Source organism: Ailuropoda melanoleuca, chromosome 1, assembly GCF_002007445.2.
Source record: "Ailuropoda melanoleuca isolate Jingjing chromosome 1, ASM200744v2, whole genome shotgun sequence".
Taxonomy (NCBI): Eukaryota; Metazoa; Chordata; class Mammalia; order Carnivora; family Ursidae; genus Ailuropoda; species Ailuropoda melanoleuca.
The window spans coordinates 56,262,170-56,280,833 of NC_048218.1; the positions used below are offsets into that span (position 1 = coordinate 56,262,170).

General features: G+C 41.6%; 1 protein-coding gene and 1 long non-coding RNA gene across 2 annotated transcripts in view; both read left to right on the forward strand.

The window, feature by feature from the left end:
* LOC117803144 overlaps nt 1-11,933 on the forward strand; it is a 30,207-nt gene extending 18,274 nt beyond the window's left edge. Inside the window, exons 2-3 of the long non-coding RNA XR_004626850.1 lie at nt 10,991-11,190; nt 11,446-11,933. This is a non-coding gene — a long non-coding RNA (uncharacterized LOC117803144). The remainder of the gene's footprint in view (nt 1-10,990; nt 11,191-11,445) is intronic.
* A 636-nt stretch (nt 11,934-12,569) lies between these two features.
* BOC (BOC cell adhesion associated, oncogene regulated) overlaps nt 12,570-18,664 on the forward strand; it is a 75,495-nt gene continuing 69,400 nt past the window's right edge. The window contains exons 1-2 of the mRNA XM_034669792.1: nt 12,570-12,681; nt 13,648-13,720. Of these exons, the coding sequence (XP_034525683.1) occupies nt 12,570-12,681; nt 13,648-13,720 (185 nt within the window). The remainder of the gene's footprint in view (nt 12,682-13,647; nt 13,721-18,664) is intronic.

An 18,664-nucleotide genomic window follows, 5' to 3' on the forward strand; every position in this document is an offset into this window, starting at 1 on the left:
TATGTATTAATTCTGTGGCCGAGGCCAATTCTGTGGCAGAGGCCACAGACTCATTATCTTTTCTTTGCTGGGGGGGACTTCTCCTTCTCGTCATTCTGATGAAGAGAGATTGCAGGGTTGTCCAGAGCCCAAGTGTTGACTGGGACCCAGGCCGTGCGCCCTTGTTTTATAGAGATCTTAGGGATGTGGGCTTCTTCCTTAAAGAGTTTATTTATTTATTTGAGAGAGAGAGAGACAGTCAGCAAGAAAGGGAACCCAAGCAGAGGAGTGGGAGAGGAAGAAGCAGGTTCCCGGTGGAGAAGCCCGATGAAGGACTCCTTACGGAGCGTTGTGATCACACCCTAATCCGAAGACAGGTGCTTGGTGACTGCGCCACTCAGGCGCTCCGGGTTGTGGGCTTCTTGATTTTTCAGCCTGCCTTCTGGGGGAGGGGCCTGCCTGCAGGTACTCAGAAAACCCTGTTTGGGTAGAGTCTCTGTGTCCCTTGCGAGGGGGGATGGGGATGGGCACCCTGTGAGCCGGTATTTCCGGGCTTTTGTTCTCTGGCGGCTTTCCCTGGCGGTTTGCTATGCCTCTTCTGAGAGAGCAGCAGCGGCTGAAATTCAGCCTCTGTCTCAGAACAGAGGGATCGCGGATCGTTCTCCACTGATGTTCTGGCCACTTTAACTCTGTTTCTGTTGGTGCTGCTCAACCCTGCAGCATCCCGGGCTGTGCGCCCCACACCCAGCGTCCCAGCCCTCACTTCCAGGGCCAGCGCGTCTCTGTCCTTTGTGTTTCCAACCCCGCCAGCCGCCAGTCGCCAGCTGCCCCGTGCGGGCTCCCGGAGCTCCCTTCTCAATCTGCTGTCTCAAGCGTGCGGGTCCGTGGTCTGTCCGCTCAGGTGCAGGTGGCTACCGCTTCCCGGCGCCCTGACATGGCGGCTCCCTCCCCCTTCTGTTTAGCTTCCGATATCTGTGCGCGGTTTCACGGCTCCCCGCTTCGTACCTCAATACTCAGCGCTGGAGATGTTCATTTGTAGAGATCCAGATGTATCTTCCTGCGTCTCAGGCTGATTCCGTGGCTGTTCCTGCTGGTCTGGTACCTATCCAGCTCAACTCAGGGGACCGGCTGAAAAAGGGGTCCCCTACTCCTCCGCCATCTTAACCTCCCCCCCTAGACCATTTATATTTAAAATAATTATTGATAAGTGTGTTCTTATTGCCACTTTGTTTTCTTGTTGTTCTTGGAGTTCTTCTCTCTTCCTTTCTTCTTCTCTTGCTCTCTTTGCTTGTAATTGATGACTTTCTGTGGTGTTATATGTGTCCTTCTTTCTCTTTATTTTTGTGTAACTATTATAGGTTTTGGGTTTGTGGTTACTGTGAGGTTTTTATGTAACATCCTAAATATATAGCAGTCTATATTAAGTTGATGGTCACTTTAAAAAATTTTTTTTATTATGTTATGTACCATCCAGTACATCATTAGTTTTTGATGTAGTGTTTCATGATTCATTTTTTTCATATAACACCCAGTGTCCATGCAATACATGCAAGTTGATGGTCACTTAAACACATTCTAAAGGAATTTCCATTTTTACTCTCCCTCTCCATGTTTTATATATACGTTGTCATATTTTACATTGTTTTAATCATCATTTTCCTATGTGTAATTATGGCTTTTTCTTTCTCACTTGAAGAAGTTACTTTAACATTTCTTGTAAGGTCAGCTTAGTGGTAATAAACTCCTTTAATTTTTTTATTTAAAATTTTTTTTTTTTTGTCTGGGAAACTCTTTATTTCTCCTTCTATTCTGAATGATACTCTGGGCAAGTAGAGTATTCTTGATTGTAAGTTTTTCCTTTTCAGCACTTTGAATACAGCATGCCACTGCCTTCTTGTCTTCAGTTTCTGCTGAAAAGTCAGCTGATAGCCTTATGCTGCTTCCCTTATAGGTAACTTTTTGCATATCCCTTGCTGCTTTTAACTTTCTCTCTTTATCTTTAGCCTTTGACATTTTATTTATTAGGTGTCATGGTGTAGACCTCTTTGGGCTCACCTTGTTTGGGACTCTGTGCTTCCTGAACTGGATGTGTCTTTCCTTCCCTAGGTTAGGGGAATTTTCAGCTATTATTTCTCCAAATAAGTTTTCTGTCTCATGTCTGATTCTAGTTTTTATAAGTGTTCAATTTCTATTCCTTGGAAGCTTTTAGATCTTCTCTTTCACTTTGATGTTCTCAAATCTTCACAAATAGATGTCTAGGTGAGCACCTTTCTCATTCACTGTGCTTAATGGGGCTTTTAAGTATGAGGGCTTGTGTCCTACTGTTCTGTGAATTTTTTTCTTTTATTTCTTTTATAATTTTTTCTCATTTTCCTCTGTTTCTTAATTTGATATTTCTATTAATCAGGTATAAGAACAATTGAGGTGATATTTTTTCTTTTTTCTCTCATTTTTTATATGCTTTTGTCTTTTAAATTTTACTTTCTATGAGATTTCCTTTGTATTTTACTTTCCAACACCGAAGAGAAATATATTATCATTATTGATATTTCAGGCATCCATAGATTTAAGTGTTTTTAAATAGCATCCTACTCTTGCTTGACTTAAGCTATTACAAATTATCGCATTCTCAGAAGATTTGAGAACCATGGCATTCATATAGCAAGACTTGTACCTTCTTTTTACAGTTCTGTTTTCATTCTCTGTATTTTTTCCTACTTTCAGTCTTTTCCTTTTAGTTTGTCTCCATGTTTCTTCATATTTTAAGATCTTTGGTTCCTCATTTACATTTAAATATAAGGCAGCAGGTAGACAGGTTGTAAGTTCTGCGTATGCAGGTAGAACAAATCAAATGAGGGTGTTCACTCAATGGTGAGGGGACAGTAAATAGGCCATTATGCTTTGAGATCCCTAAATGCCATAGATGTCAACTTCCATAATAGTTCCCTTACCTTTTCCCAAATAGTTTGCTCTGTTTCTTTAGAGTAGATTTATCCTTTCTTCCATTTGTTTGTACCTAACTGCCTGGCACTTCTGCATACAGTTGGTGGGGATTTGTTGAAAGTTGACTGTCATGTCTATAGACTTGCTTTTTCTCCCTATAGTTAGGCCCTGGCCTCTTGAGGTCTTGAGCTTCTCCAGGGCTCTGCAGGACAGACCAACTTCCTGTGTGTGTGTATTCTCAGGTCTAGTTCTTCCACACTGCTTCACCAGTCACTACTCTTTTAACTACTTTTAGTCTTCCATAAATATTTTGATAACTTTTGTACCCTAATGCCCCCACTTTCCATTTTGGTTAAAGAGGATGGATAACTTTTTATTATTCTTTCAGTATCATTTAATATATTCTTGGGAGAAAAGATGTAAATGTGCATGACCAATCAACCATCTTGAACCAAAGTTTTCTGTCTTAATATCAATACTCTCTAAAGCCTCCATTCAATTAGAAATTAATATATATGCCTATTCTTTTAATTCCCATTTCTACTATCCAGTTCTGACTCTCACTATATCCCACTTCTGTTGTTACAATAACTACTTAACTAGTACCTCTATCTTGATTTTCCATAAAATATAAATCATGTCATTTTCCTGCTCCAAAGGAAACAATCTTTAATGGTCTCTATTGACTGCAAAACAAAAACCAAAATTTTCCTAGCATTGAAAGTTCCTAATAATCTCTTCCCTGAGCAATCCTAGCTCTATATCATTTATCAGATTGCTTTTTCCTCCTAGAATGTTCCTACTTCCCATCTCTATAGCTGGAAGTCTTTTTCTTTTCTTTTCTTTTTTCCCCTTTATTCACACCACAGCTAACCTCCCTAGGTTATTATCTAAGGGGCTACCACTTACTGGAAGATTTTGTTTATTTTTTAATCCCTCCCCATGCCTCTCTCCCAACCCCCCAAACTCTGGGCTCTCCCAGAACACTGGCTGAGCCTCTTCCAGAGCATCTGTTGCCAAAGGCATGTATGAGCCTCCTGAGGGCAAAGACCTGCCTTATTCACCTCATTTCTCCATGACCAACCAGAGGGCTGGCATATAATAAGAATTCAGAAATTATTACTTGAGTGTACTTGGAGGGGAAGTAGAAGCTAAATGCACAGGTATGCTTGTGTGTTTTGTGCACACACACACACAGCATGAATGTTGGATTAGACAAAGCACTAAAGGGTCTTTTTCACTCTCACTCATCTTTCTTTTCACAAGCCAGAAGTAGGTTATGCAGTCTTCTGTCCCAGTGTCTTACAGTATTCCTTCAACAACCCAGGGTTTAAATCATAGGTTGTGGCCACTCACAGTTTTAAGCCAGGGCCTTTCAGATGCAAGAAGGAGAATTTGGGCTCTGGGGAAAAGTCTCTTAAGTGGGGTGCCAGGAGGGGAAGGAGACTTTCTTGTTTCACCACTTTTCTCCCTCAACTTTTCTAGGTATGATCCTGTTGTGGGGCCTGGGGGCCTGGAGCCAGGAGAGGGGTTAGCAAATATTTCCCTCCATGTTCCTGAGGGATTCCTGACAGAGCTCATCAGAGCTGCCTTTTATCACCGCTGCACGCTTTAGTGCGTCTGTCATGGCTCTCAGACATCATGCTTCTGGCTGGACTAATCCTGCCCGCCTTCGTACTCAGGATGTGGGACACGGGGAGGAGGGGGTGGGAAGGGGGGGAAATAAAGTGAGAGGAGAAAAAGAAACTTTGAAAGTACCAAGTGACAGACCTAGGAAGAAAAACAAATTAATTTGGAAAAATAGAGGGAAATACAGTTTTGACAAATTAAATCTAAAAATTTGAAAGGAGAACAAAGGACTAAAAAAACTGGGGAAACTCAAAGTCCCAGAATGTGAGGGACTTGCAGTATTGGAGCCGAGAGACTCAAGCTGCAGGCTAGTGCTGTCAGAGGTGGTTTATTATTTTTAGAAGATTATAAAGCAGATCGATCATTCATGGATTCATTCACTTGGCACACATTTAGTAAGGACCTTTTGTGTGGGGGCCCCATGCTCACACACACTTGGAGTTCTCATGTACTCAGTTCTGTCATAAGCCTACTCTAAGACCCAGAGAAGGAAATTTAATACATCAGAGCCTCGGTTTTACCTCTGTAAAAACTTGTAGCCACATCAAACCTATTAGAAAAGCACTTTAGCATTCCTTCTGTAATAGTCATTTTAGAAAGAAAAGGACTGCTGGCTTGGCCCAGAGTGAACTCCACAGTTATTATGGGGCCTATGCATCTTAATGCCACAGAGATCCTCCCCATCTGGACTGGCTGACACTTCAATCTCTTCCTGGGCTTCAATCTCTTCCAGGGCTATGGTCCTGGGACACAGAGACATGAGATCTCTGTCACTCTGAACAAGCATCTTGAGGACAGAGACTGAATCTAGTTCATTTCTATTTCCTTTCTGCACGTTGAACTGGATACTTAGTACGTACTTAGTTAATTTTATTGACTATTTGAAAGGGGTCAGGAGAGGCATCAGAGAATCCATAAATATGAGCTGGGCCTTGAAGCTTTAATTTATAGGCCGCATTTAGCATACCGAAGGTACTCAGTAAAGGAAATTTAGTAAGTTTATGGAGAGGAAGAGTAAGGCACAGGGACTGAGAAATAAAATGCATGTGGAATTCAAGGAACGGACAGTTTATCGAGTAGGGCTAGACTGGTACCTCCAAACTTTTTGTGTTTATAAGAATTGCTAGAGGAGCTAGTTTTGGCATGCAGAGTCCTGAGGCCTCTACACCCAGAAATTCTGTTCAGTAACCCTGAGGTCCAGCAAGGATATCTGCATTTTAGACATGTCAGTTTCATTTCTTACAGGTAGTCTGCAGCTTCGGAAAGCACAGGCCCAGAGACTGGGGAGGGGAGGGAGAAGGTAGGAGTGGCAAGAGTGTGTGGAAAGATGAGACCAGGGTTGGTTGAGAGGAGTTTGGACTCTATCCAGGAGGGGAGCCCTCCTGGGTTTCTAAGCAAGGGAGTGACAGGGCCAGGTCTGTGATGGAAATTAACTGTTCATACTATAAAGCTCAAGGCATTTTCTCTTTGCTTCTGCTCCATTAGATATCATTGCTTCAAGGGCCCTGAACAAATAACGTTCCATTAAAGCCTCCAGGTTTTGTAGGATTCAGAGTTCCAGTTACCAGTGGAATGTGAAGTTCACAGGCCCCGTTCAGGCTTGCAAGGAGAGGATTAATTAGGTAAAAAGGCAGTTGCACACATAAGTGGGTGCCCACACCCCAGTCTGGCCTGGTGTTTTCGTGCACTCATTCAGACATACAATACTCTTTTCAGTTCTAAGCGCCACCTCTTGAAACAAGTTAAAAAGCGAGTTCCAAGTGAGATGCCCAAGTGCTCTGTTTTACACAGACTAATGATCAACAGCCTTCTGTTTTTATGGTCCTGGCAACCAGACTGGGCTCACTGCTAAAGAAACTATAGAAAAGAATTGTGGCATCTCACATCTAACTACATAACTAAGTGCTAAAAAATATGTTTTAGGTTAAAAAAAAAAGTGATTGCTTTACAGAAATTACTTGTTTCTAAAAATTTGTGCCTTGTGGGTTTGGGGTTTTTTTACATTTAAAAAATGCCATATGTTTCATTGTGTGGGGACAGTGAAATTAAAATTAACATTCGTAAATTGTTTTACCCTTTGAAAAGTACTTTCACATGCAATATCTCCATTGATTCTCAAAACAATTATGTGAGATAGGTAATAATCATTATCCCATTTTACAGATCAGAAAACAAGCTGTAAGGCCTAGTGATTTGTAAAACCACATAGCTGGACAAAGTGCGGTGCTAGGAGCCAATCTCAGGTCTTCTGATCCCAACATCCATGATTTTATGGTGGCTGAGGGCACCGGGGCAATCAGTGGGAATGCAGATATGTCAGTTATCCCTCCCACACCTCCACACCACACATAGTTCAGCTTCACAGCTAGCTGCCTCAACATTTTGTTCATTTCAGACAGTCTTTGACAGAGAGACAGTCCACCGTGTCTATGTTGGTAGTTCACTAGATTGGAAACAAGATTACCTGAGAATTAAATTATAACATTAACTCTAATAGTGAACAAAAGATTAACATTAAGAGAAGATATTCCAAGTCACTTTAGAGGTAGAATAACTTCCACAAACAAATGTTTCAGGACCCACTTGAGCTCTTCTTAGAAGAGGAGGTATCATGACCTAATGATTTGACCCATGTGGACGTCATGGTATAGACCGCTTCACTGCAGTAATAGACTCCACTCAACATTGGGACCAAGAAACTTGACCCTCTTGTGTTATTTCCGTGTTCATTGAGGCAACTTGGGGATTTGACTTCCCTATTTAAGATGTCTGTGGAGTCTCAGATACAGGCCCGCAGGCTCCCTAGGTGACCTCCAACATGACCCCTGGCCAAGCACTCGCTCTTTGAAACATCTAGAGCAACCCCTGGGGCTGATGTTCATAGTCCAGAATAGGCCTTAACATTTGAAGGCCAGCACTAGCCCACGGCTGCTTGAATTGTCCTCTGGTTTTTAAATAAGTGAGAAATGGTGATTTTTTTTCCCATTACATTTTTTAAGAAAAATGAGAAACAAAAACAAAAACATTTTCTGCCTCCCTGCTCCAGTGAGCCATTCTGAACTCTCCTTCATTCCGACAGTGCATGTTCTCTCTCCGAGGATTTCAAACATGCCTTCCCCCCTTTTCTCTCTTGAACCCCCCTCCCACTTTACCTGCATGATCTCCCCTGCTTTTTTCAACTTTGTAATTTAAGTAACTTTATAGAACAGTTGCAAAGATAGTACAATAAATTCTCATATACCCTTCACCTAGTTTCTCCTATTGTTATCATCATTAATAACCAAGTCCAATAATCAAAACTTAAAAAACTAACATCATTACAATACTATTAACTAAACTATGAACTTACTTAGATTTCATTAGTTTTCCACTACAATCTTTTTTTCTGTTATAGAATTCAATCCAGTATCCCATGTTGCATTCAGTTCTCATGTCTCATTGGCTCTCAGTCTTTAACAGTTCCTTAGTTTTTTCTTGACCCTGACACATTGAAAGAGTATTAGTTATTTTGTAGAATGTCCCTTAATTTCAGTTTGTCTGATGTTTTCTATTTTGGAGCAAGACTACCACAGAAGTGATATGTCTTTCTCAATGTATCATACTGGGGATACATAGTATCAGTATAACTTATTATTAGTGATGGCAACCTGAATCACTTGGTTAAGGTGGTACCTACTCTCTCTCTTCACAGTAAAGACAGTTAAAAAAAACAAAACTTTGTGTTTAATAAATATCTTGGGGGTGATATTTTGAGACTATGCAAATATCTTTTGCCCATTGATTTTAGCATCCTGAAAATTATTAATGTGGTGTTCTAATAAAGATTTTCTATTTTCCTAACTCCTTCTCATTTATTAGTTAGGAATTATTCTATAAGGAAGAGCTTCTCCTTTTATTCTATTTTATTCATTCATTCAATCAGTTACTTATATCAGTATGGACTCAGGGATACTTATTTTATTCTATTAGTTATAATCCAATACAACTGCTGATTATTTTATTACTGAAATTGTATCCAGCTTTAGCTGCAGTTGGCTGCTTTGCCCTTTCCACATACTCCAACCCTTTTCCGAGTACTTCCTTGCTTTGGTGACAACACAAGATGTTCGTGGCTCATCTTGTATTTTTCCTGTCATAGCCCTGGAATCAAATACTTTTCCAAGAATTTCTAATTCCTTTTATTGGAAAATGGTATGTAGAAACCATGATTTGAGTGCTGGGTATGCGCACTGTCACTGGGATGTCCTTGCTCTTGGACCCTCTCAGCAGATAGAGATAGGAAATGTCCGTATGAGTACTAGGAACGTACTAGGTGCCTATATACATCTATGTTTATTTCTGTATATTTCTCTCTGTATATATATTTTAAAAATCATGAGTCCATACTGATACCTCTGACTCTTCCTCAACACCACAGAGTTCATTCTCTTCTTCCCCTTTTCCTTATTTGTAACTTCTTTCTCTGACATTGAAAAGCCTGGCTTTCATTTCTGCAATGAAATTTTACATTTCTACAATGTATTTATTTCTACATACATTCTGCATTTCTACAACGTATTTATCTGTTCAACCCAAGTATATACATAAAGTAGTTTCAGAATTGCTAACCCATATCCCTGTGAGAAATAAATTTACTAACTAGAATACCATCTTTGTGTACAGTGTGGGTTTTTTGTTTGTTTGTATGTTTGTTTTTGCTTTTAGCCTTATAATATCTAGTCAAATACTGTTTTCCAAAGAAACTTGGGTTAGTGCTTTTCTTCCCCACCTCTTTCATTATCATTTTATTATTCATTCATAATAAAGTTAGGTTTCAATTGTTATACCCTCTGTTACATTTTAGATTTCTCCTCAACCTAGTTGATTTGTAAAAAAAAAAAAAAAAAAAATGTATACAGTAAAATTCTCTTTGTGGGTAGAGTTTTATAAGTTTTGGCAACTGTATGTTATGTATTTTTTAAAAGATTTTATTTATTTGAGAGAGAGCATGAGCGGGGAGAGGGGCAGAGGGAGAGGGAGAAGCAGACTCCCCCCTGAGCAAGGAGCCTGGAACTCTGGGATCATGACCTGAGCTGAAAGCAGATGCTTAACTGACTGAGCCACCCAGGCGCCCCCATGTTATACATTTTTAAATTGTTTTTCTATGTCCGTAAAACATTTTTTTCTTCCTTTGTATATTTAAACATTTCTGTTTATTTTCCAAAATGCTGCATGGTAACTTTATGAATTGGTCATTCTTGAGTGAGATAAGTATCAGCATTTCTGTGTTTGCTATGGAAAGGCCCCAAGTTGAGGGACTAAGGTCCACCACAGCCACTGCTTCAAATTTGGTCAAATCATTATTTTCCATCCCCTAAACCACCTGTGCCTGCGTGATCAGACTGACTGTGCTGTCAATCCATTTTAGCTCCTAAGAGATCAAACGGTGGGGAGACTTTGTGGGACTGGGGCTGGGAGAGAAAGAAATTCTATACACTGGCAGCTACAATTCTTCCTCTCTTTCTCTCTCTTTCCCTTCTTTAGCAAACATCTACCTACTGCCTTCCTTATTCCAGAAGTTGTGCAAGGCATTAGGACTACAGTGAGGATTACAGGTTTCAAGGGGATCACATCAGCTGGGGAAAATTGAAAATACACCACAGTGTGAATGGCATCTCCTATGGCTGAGAAACAGGACAGCTTAAAATACTTAATTACAAAACAATGTAGTAGGTGCTATAATAAGGGTAAACACCAAGTGATATATAAGCCCTGGATAATAAGCACCCATCATATTGGGAAAGTATGGTAGGCAAGGCAGGCCAGAGGAGCTAACAATTAAGCTAAGTTTTGAGGACAAGGGGGAATTTGGTGCAGCAGGCAGTAAAGATGCTCCAGCAGGTTACCACATACACAAAGGCCTAGAGACATGATCCTGGAGCATTCTGAAGAAGTTGTGTAAAGTAAGGGAGGGAACAAGGTTGGGGGGTCAGGGCAGGGGTGATACTGGGAGACCACATTGAGGAGATACTTGTTCAGGACTGGTGTGAAGGGTTTCATGTGCTTCGCTTAAGAGTTTGACTTCATCCTAAAAGTGGTGAGGTCACTGAACAATTTCAGGTGGAGGGAGAGATGTGGCATCATCAAATTTGACATCTCTACAGATGTTGCCATCAGTAATGTGAAAAATGGACCAGTGATGGAAGCAGATGGCAGGTAAGACAATTAATAAAGAGGCTTTTGCAATACTCCACATTTAAAAAAAAATGATGCAGGTCTGGAATAGGGCAATTGTAGAGTCCCTAATGCAGGTAATGAATTCTGGGCTTGGTATGTTCAGGAAACTTCATGGATATGTGGCCAGCGCAGTTACACAGAGCCTTGCACTCAGGCCCCATGCTTGGTTTTAATCTCTGCGGCTGCTATCTTGACATTTTTCTCTTTGAATTTGTGTTTGAAGTTCAACTGGACAGTGGAGCAGCAGGCACTGGAGTTTTGGAGTCTCAGCTCACATGTGGTCCTGCCTCCCACTGCCTCCCTGGGATAGGTGTTCAGCTGGCTAGTTCCGTGACCCCTGGTGCCCTGGCCTTCTCCCGTCTTTCCCACCCAATACTTGCTCCATGGCTTCAGTCACCCTCTGCCCCTGAGGGGGGCCTAAGCGTAAGTGTAGGGAGGGTTGGGGGAGGGCATGTATCTTGCATCTCGGGAGGGTGAGGCAGTGGCTCCCCCCACCAAGGCTGGCAGTTTCACAGTGCTTTCAGTACACATCTCAGCAGCAGCCTCTAGCCCATCCCCCAGAGTATCTTGGTATGCTCATTACAACCCCTTGGGGTTTGGCCATTTGCTGTGGGTCTAAGAAAGGGAGATTGACTTTCCCACTCCTGACTGGGACCCTGCACTTTTATTTTGTACCAGACTCTGCAAAATACGTAGCCTACCCTGGTGTGTTGGCTGATGGCAGAGAAGGGTGGATGGAATTGTTCCAACTCATCAAGCATCCTCCAGGAAGACTGCGTCCTTTCTTGTCCTGTCAGAGGAGGAATAAGACATTCTACAGTGGGGTCTCAGAGGATGCAAAGCAGAGACTGGATCAGGGCTGAATCCTGTTGCTGTAAGCTTTTTGGGCGAGACTCAAGCCCTTTCTTCAGGGGGCCAGCTGGGCATAATCCTGACTCTTACTGGTTGTGGCCAGACATTCAGGGGCTAGGCTTCACAGACACAATAACCTACAAATCATTTCAAAAACATACAACTACCTACAAATGAGTGTGCAAGTAAAACTGGCAAAATCTGAATAAGGTTGGTAATTGTATCAAACTCAATTAAGATACTAAGACATCATTGATTAAGATACACTACTATGATTAGGCTAGATATTGTGCTGTATTTAGGTGGAAAGTAGGTGAAGGGTATACAGAACTCTCTGTGTTATTTCTTACAACTCGTGAATCTATAATTGTCTCAAAATACAAAGTAAAAAAAATACAGCTGAAAGTCATACACTATCATTTCAAATATACCGTTAGCATCTAAATGCAAATACTCTTCTGGTAGCCATTCGATGACTTTGTATCTAAGACAAATCAGTCATCACTAGCTTTAGGTAAGGATCTGGTTTTGGTTTTCAAACTATGATTCTACCCCAGGCGTCGTACTGGTTATTGGTATCCTTTCAACATTCCAGACTACATAGAACTATTGGGCTTCAACTGCTGTGACAGACATACTTGATTTCATTAACTCTTCGTTCACTCATCCATTTGGTGTATTTATATATTGGGCACCCAGTATGTGCTAGGTATCAGGCTAAGCACTGGGGGCACAAAAATGAAACAGGAATTGTTTTTCTGCTTGGGGAGATGCCAGCTGAGGGACATTAGATGGATGCACAGGCACAACGACAGAGCTCATGATGGGTGCTGTGATGAAGGAGAGAAGACGGTTCCACGGGCAGACAGCTGGAGTTGGGGAGGGATGGTTCAGGCAAGTGTTCCTAGAGGAAGTGATGCTAGCAGGAAATCTTAAAGAGTAAGAGGTAGATGACTGCAGCAGAGAAGAGGTTGAGTCAGACAGAACCTGGGCAGGTTGGGAAGCATGAGAAAGTATGCTCTTCTGAGGAAGGGGAAACAGATGCCAGAGTGCAAGACTCAGGTAGGTGGTTGAGTCAGCCAGAAATTGGGGAGGTTGGGAAGCATGAGAAAGTATGCTCTTTTGAGGGAGGAAGGGAAAACAGATGCCAGAGCACAAGACTCAGGTCTGGAGAGGTGGGCTGGATCTGAGCAGGGAGCACCTGCCCCCTATATCAAAGGAACTGGGAGCCACTAAAGAACTTTAGGTAGTGAGTGATGTGATTGATCCTGTCGTCATCTGTCCTGGATAAATAAAGATATGGTTTATGGGGTTTTTGTTTGGTTTGGTGTTTTGTTGTTGTTTCTTTTAAAGGAATGAAGAGATCATTGGGGTGGACTATGATTAATTTCTTAGTCCTTCCTTATTCCAGGCAGAGGTTCATAGGTAAGGAACTTGTCAAATTGGGTCCACCAAGCCCCAAATGATTTTGTTTCTTGGTTGATGAACCAACAGAAGGCAAGAGAGATGAAACTGGTGTCTGAATCTGAATGGGACAGGGAGTAAGGAGTAGGGAGTCCCAGTATCTCTGTCTTCTTCATAACTTTTCCTCCTTCCTTGTGTCCTCCTCCATAAGGGCTGCTCCCCAGAACCTAAAGAAGTGGGGTGAGTTGAAGTAGGCCGGGACATAGCTGGTTTTCTGTTGCTGTGGCCAAAAGTCCCAGTGAATCCCTGGTATCTCATGAGGGAGAAAGAAAATAATAAAATGGGAGCAAAACGAGGCAGCGTGTTACCTATCTCTGAGCTTGCAACAGCAGCTTTGGCATTTGATTCTGTCCTGTTCAGTCCCTGGAACACTGATTCCCCTCCGCGGAAGCATCCCATCACGAAAAGCCCTTATAGGGTGTGTGAGAAACTCCTTCCCTCTTAAATGGCTGACTGAACAAATTTAACGGAGCCTGTTTCCCACTGAGTTTGGTATCAAAGCTCTGAGGTCCAGTTCTCTTTGAGTTTTTGCTTTCATCTGGAGTCTCTCGCCCCCTGCCCTAGGCTGCCTTCAGCTGCACAATATCAAACAGCTGGAGTCTGGGCAGCTCGGGATCCAAGTTGCTCAGCCTAACACGTGAGGGGGGTGGGGATGCGGAGGAAAGCAGACAGAGGGAGTTGGAGAAGGTAGAGGTTTCACATGGGACTAAATAGAGCCTGTGCTTACTTCAGGGAATCTGATATCTTAGAAGAAATGGAGTCTCTTAGAAGTCAGTACCAACAAATTCTATTTGTCTGGGACTTAAGGAGTGTGCAAAATCAAGCATGCAGCACGGGTCACAAAAATGGCCTTGGATTATCCTTTTTCCATTTCTCTGTCCTCAACCGTTTGACTCAACGTTTACTAATATAATTGCTGTTTATGAAGTGCCTACTAAAGGTTGTATTTTTAAAAAAGCAATGGGCACAGCAAGCCCTATCGGAACAGGTGCTACCCGTAAACAACTGGTATAATTGTATCAGATAACCGCTAACAATCAATACCGAGAGAGATACTACATATATATTTCTAATTTCCACAGATGAAGGAACTGGGATTCAGAATGTCTAAGCTCACAAGCTTGCTTAAACACTGTATCCAAACCCAGGTTTGTCTTTCTTGCACAATTTCACTTTTTTATTTTTCCTGTCATTCTCCCCCTAGAGTGCCCTTAGCTTTAGGCAGCCCCAGGGGCATCTGAAGACTGATCCCTTAAAGTCAGCAGAACACATGGTGAGTAGGAATGCCTGAGTTGGCAGCACTGGATGAGAGAAGTCAGTCCCAGCCAGCTCAACTTGTATGGGGAGTCGATGGCATTGTACCAGGCTCACCTGTAATTCTGCCTGAACTGTGCAATTTAGGGTTTAATTACATGCTGTCTTGCATTGTTTACTAATTGTTGCAGAGGTCAATCTTATACTTTCATTCATCATTCAGTCATCAAATATTTTGGAGCAACTGTGCAACTTCTTCTCCAGCAGCCCTTGTGATACTCAGCATGGAGAGGGAGGCCAACTCAGATAACTAGTAAATGGCCCACAAACAAGCAAATGAGTGCTAATTTTCCTAGCAACTAATTAATGATTTTTTTGTGTTTATTTTGAAAGTGTTTTGGGATATCCCCTTAATAAATAAACGCTTTTTATGTTCAACAGCTAGAATTTGAAACTAGGAAGTTGGATTCAGTATTTTACTTCTAACACCTCTGATCAAGATAAAAATGTTTATCCAAGCATTAGCTTTGAGAATAGGAATGTCTACAAAAGCCAATTTACTAATTACTATTAATACTATGAATTTTAGTATCTAGCCTTTAATCTTAATTCCTGCATCAGAGTTCCATTCTCTTCAGGTATACAGTCCTTCGACTTTTCTATCAATTACAGTTTGGGAGTTACCTTAGTTCTTTGAATGAACTTAGATGCCCTTAAAAAAAAATCAGTCATTCAGAGGCCCAGAATAGATTCTTTGATGGCTTGACAAAATTGAAGCATCTTCTGAATATCCTTTTCTTACCCCACTAAGTAGCCTATACCTCATGAAATAGTTATAGGAAATGTCACCCTGGAAAAACCTCAGGTTTAGGCATTAGTACCACCATTTAATTGTTGGGGATCTTAGGCAAGTTACTTAATTTTTCATATCTGTAAAATGGAGTTCATCAGACCTACAGCAAAGGGTAGTTGTGGGCATTCAAGAGCAAATGTATACACAGAACTAAGCACAGAGGCTGTGAGAGGTTGATGCTCAGTGAATGTTACCTTATGTCTCAAGGGGTTGCTGGAAAGGTTGTAAAAGATCATAAATATAGCTGAGCTCACATAGTATGCAATTATCGTTCAGCTTTTCCCACTTGAGCGTTGTCTCCAGTGTAGTGAATATTTGGCAGTTGTTTTCTTTATCTTGTTAGTGCAGTCATCCAAACTGGATAATTCAATCAAGTCTCCACTTGGGGCCTTGTGTTTGATGATCTCATTGTTGTTGAGATCTGAGAGATGAAAATGTACATTGGAACCACTAGAGGACAATTTTGCAATACCAGCCAAAAGCCTTTAAAATGTTATATCTGTTGATCCAAAGCTCCTACTCATAGGAATTCACCCTTAGGAAATAATCAGAATTGTAAATAAAGATTTATGACAAAATGTTTAGTTAACTGTGATGCATTATCATAATAAAAATGGAAACAATCTAAATTTATGACAATAGGATAATGGTTGAATAAATAACAATGTCTCTATTTGATGGAATAGTACACAGCTGTTAAAGTCAAACTTCAGAGATCTCATCACATTAGAATGTTAAATTTAAAAAGTAGGATAACAACTTCAATATACAATAAACACAATTTTGTAAAATATGAAAGTGCAGATAAATCAATGACAAAACTGGTTCCCTCTTAAATTACCAAATGCATAAGAAAAAAGTACAAAAGATTGAATAAAGGTATCTGTTTATGTTGTCCTTTTAAATATCTTCCAGTTCTGATCACTTAGAACCATATACTCAGTGTAGACAAAGTATGATTTGTATTGGTGAGAAAAAAAAGAGAGAAAAATAACTACGAAAAATATCTCACTCTATTAACAGTGTTATTCTTGGGTAGTGGATTTAAAATGATTTTCCCCCTCTTTGTGCTTTTCTGTATTTTCTAAATTTTCTTCATTGAACACAGTTTATACTCAGGAAGACAGATTTATATTAAAAGAGGGAAAATTATCCAGTCCCTATTTCTTTTTTGTCTACATCTTAGCAATTCTTCTCAGTAGAATCCTCTCCAGATATGCTTCACAATGAAGCAGTTCTCTGTTTATGCTATAAAGGGTAGTGTGTCCGCAGCACACTGAGGAGGAACAGCCCTCTGTTGATGTCACTTCACTCACTGGGATTCCTTCCAGTTCACTCTGCACAACCTTAGCCACGTAGTGACTTACGTAGACCTATATACAGTCCCTGCCTTCTCCTCCCTGACATAATACATGTGATGAGCACTTTCATACTAAATGTTGCTTTCTTGACGGAGGCCAGAAAAACCCCAAGAAAGCAAGATGCCAAAGGGAAATTACCATGAACAGAAGGGAAAGGAGCAGAAAGCACCTTATATATATATAAGGTGGGGAGGGTTAGGATAGGGAAACTAACAGAGAGGGGAGGGGAGAATTAGACAAAGATTGCTCCAGGCAAAGGGGGAGAGTTCAGAGATAGAATGTTCTTACTGCAGCAATAATAATAAACATAATTATGTTAATACAAAGAGCCATAAAAACAATAAACACTTCTGAGGTGCCAACAATGTGCTTGATGCTGCTACAGAATTAAACCCTCTCAATTAAGCTGTGATCTGTCTAAACTCTGTGGGAAAGATGAGCAGCCAGGTGAACAGCCTGGGATGGAGGGAAGTATAAGGCCATGGGTCTATATCCTGGCTACATAGTGTTGGTAGGGACTACGATCTTTGTTTTCTGTTGTGCTCTGACTCATTGACTCAGAGCCCAGGGCGAGACCCAAAGACAAGAATGGAGAATCATAGGAGAAAGTCTGAGGAAGAAGACAATGTGAAGGCGTAAGGGACATCTTTGAGATGTTGAGCAATGAATAGTATGTATAGAAACATAGAAGAATTGATCAAAGAACTTCATGCATGGTGTTTGCATTGGAATCCCACATTGCCAGTGGGAATGGTATTACTTGGAGTCATCTCTGAAAAACAGACAGCTGGATACCCTGCTTGGGGCTTGCAGAGAGGGAGTGTTCCACTGCAGTGAAAGGCTGCTGCCCTATTCCCTTGGAGAATTAAGAGTTCTATATTCAGGGTGGATTCCAGGCCTTGTAGTCCTGAATTGTGCCTTGGGAGGAGGACAATAAGAAGGTGGACTATAACAAGGTCCTTATATGGGGAGAAAAGCAGGTCTTGGAGAATGCTGGGAGAGAATGTTAGCACAAGAGAAGGAGAGTGGGGAAGGAGGGAACTGGAGAAGAAAGAAGAGGAAAGAGTACAGGTGAGCAGTTGAAAGGGGGAGTTCATTGTCTTTTTCACCTTGTTGAAGATGGATATCCCTTTCTTCATTTTGCCCCAAGGACAGGCCCAAGCATCCAGGCACACGTTATTGAAAGTACCATATAAATCAATAAAAAACTGGCTGCCTGAATTACCAAATACAGGAAAAAGAAGCAGTACAATGTATTGAATACAAAGTTTATGCTTCCCCTTTTGATTCAGATGCGATTAAAAACATATACTCAGTGTAAAGTATGTCCTTTTTATGGATGAGAAACTAAAGAAAACAAAACTGAGGCCCAGAGAGGTTAAGGTTATGTGACTTTCTCAAAGTCACACTGTGGCTTCCTGACTCCCAGGGCAGCTGTCCTGCCACAGAGGGGAGGCAGCACTTCATTTCCCCCTCTTGGTCTTCCTGACCAATTCCCAGGCAGCTTCCTTCCCACTCTGGCACAAATTTGAAGTTCACTTTGAACAAATGCCTTAAACTTTTGGGGTCTTGGTTTCCTCGGCTCCAATATAAGGGTGTGGACTTGAATGACCCTTCACAATCTGTGCTTTTATCCCTAAAGAATAAGAAGGGGACCCAATCTGCCAGCAACTCAGTATTTAACTTCTCAATACCCCATAAAAGTGTTTTTACAATTTGGCCCTAGGTCAGCAGCATCATCACCTGAGAACTTACTAGAAATGCAAATTCTCAGGCCCAACCCAGACCCTGCTGAATCAGAAGACTGGGGGCGGGGCCCAGCAGCTTCTGCTGAAGGTTCTGGTGCAGCTCAAGGTTAAGAACCGCTGCTCTGAATTGTTTTCTGCCCAACACTAAAGGGAGGGTTTAACACACACGCACACACGGAGGTAACCAACTTTTCTCTATGGCCAGTATCCCCCCCCCCCAACCCTTTTCCTGCTTTTCCATCCCGGGATGATGAATGGAGGTCAGGGCAGGGCGCTGTCCTCGCAGGACGCGGCAAACCCTCCCTCCCAAACCCACCCGGTGGGTCGGCGTAGGTGGCGTCGGGGCTTCCCCGAGACTGGTTTCC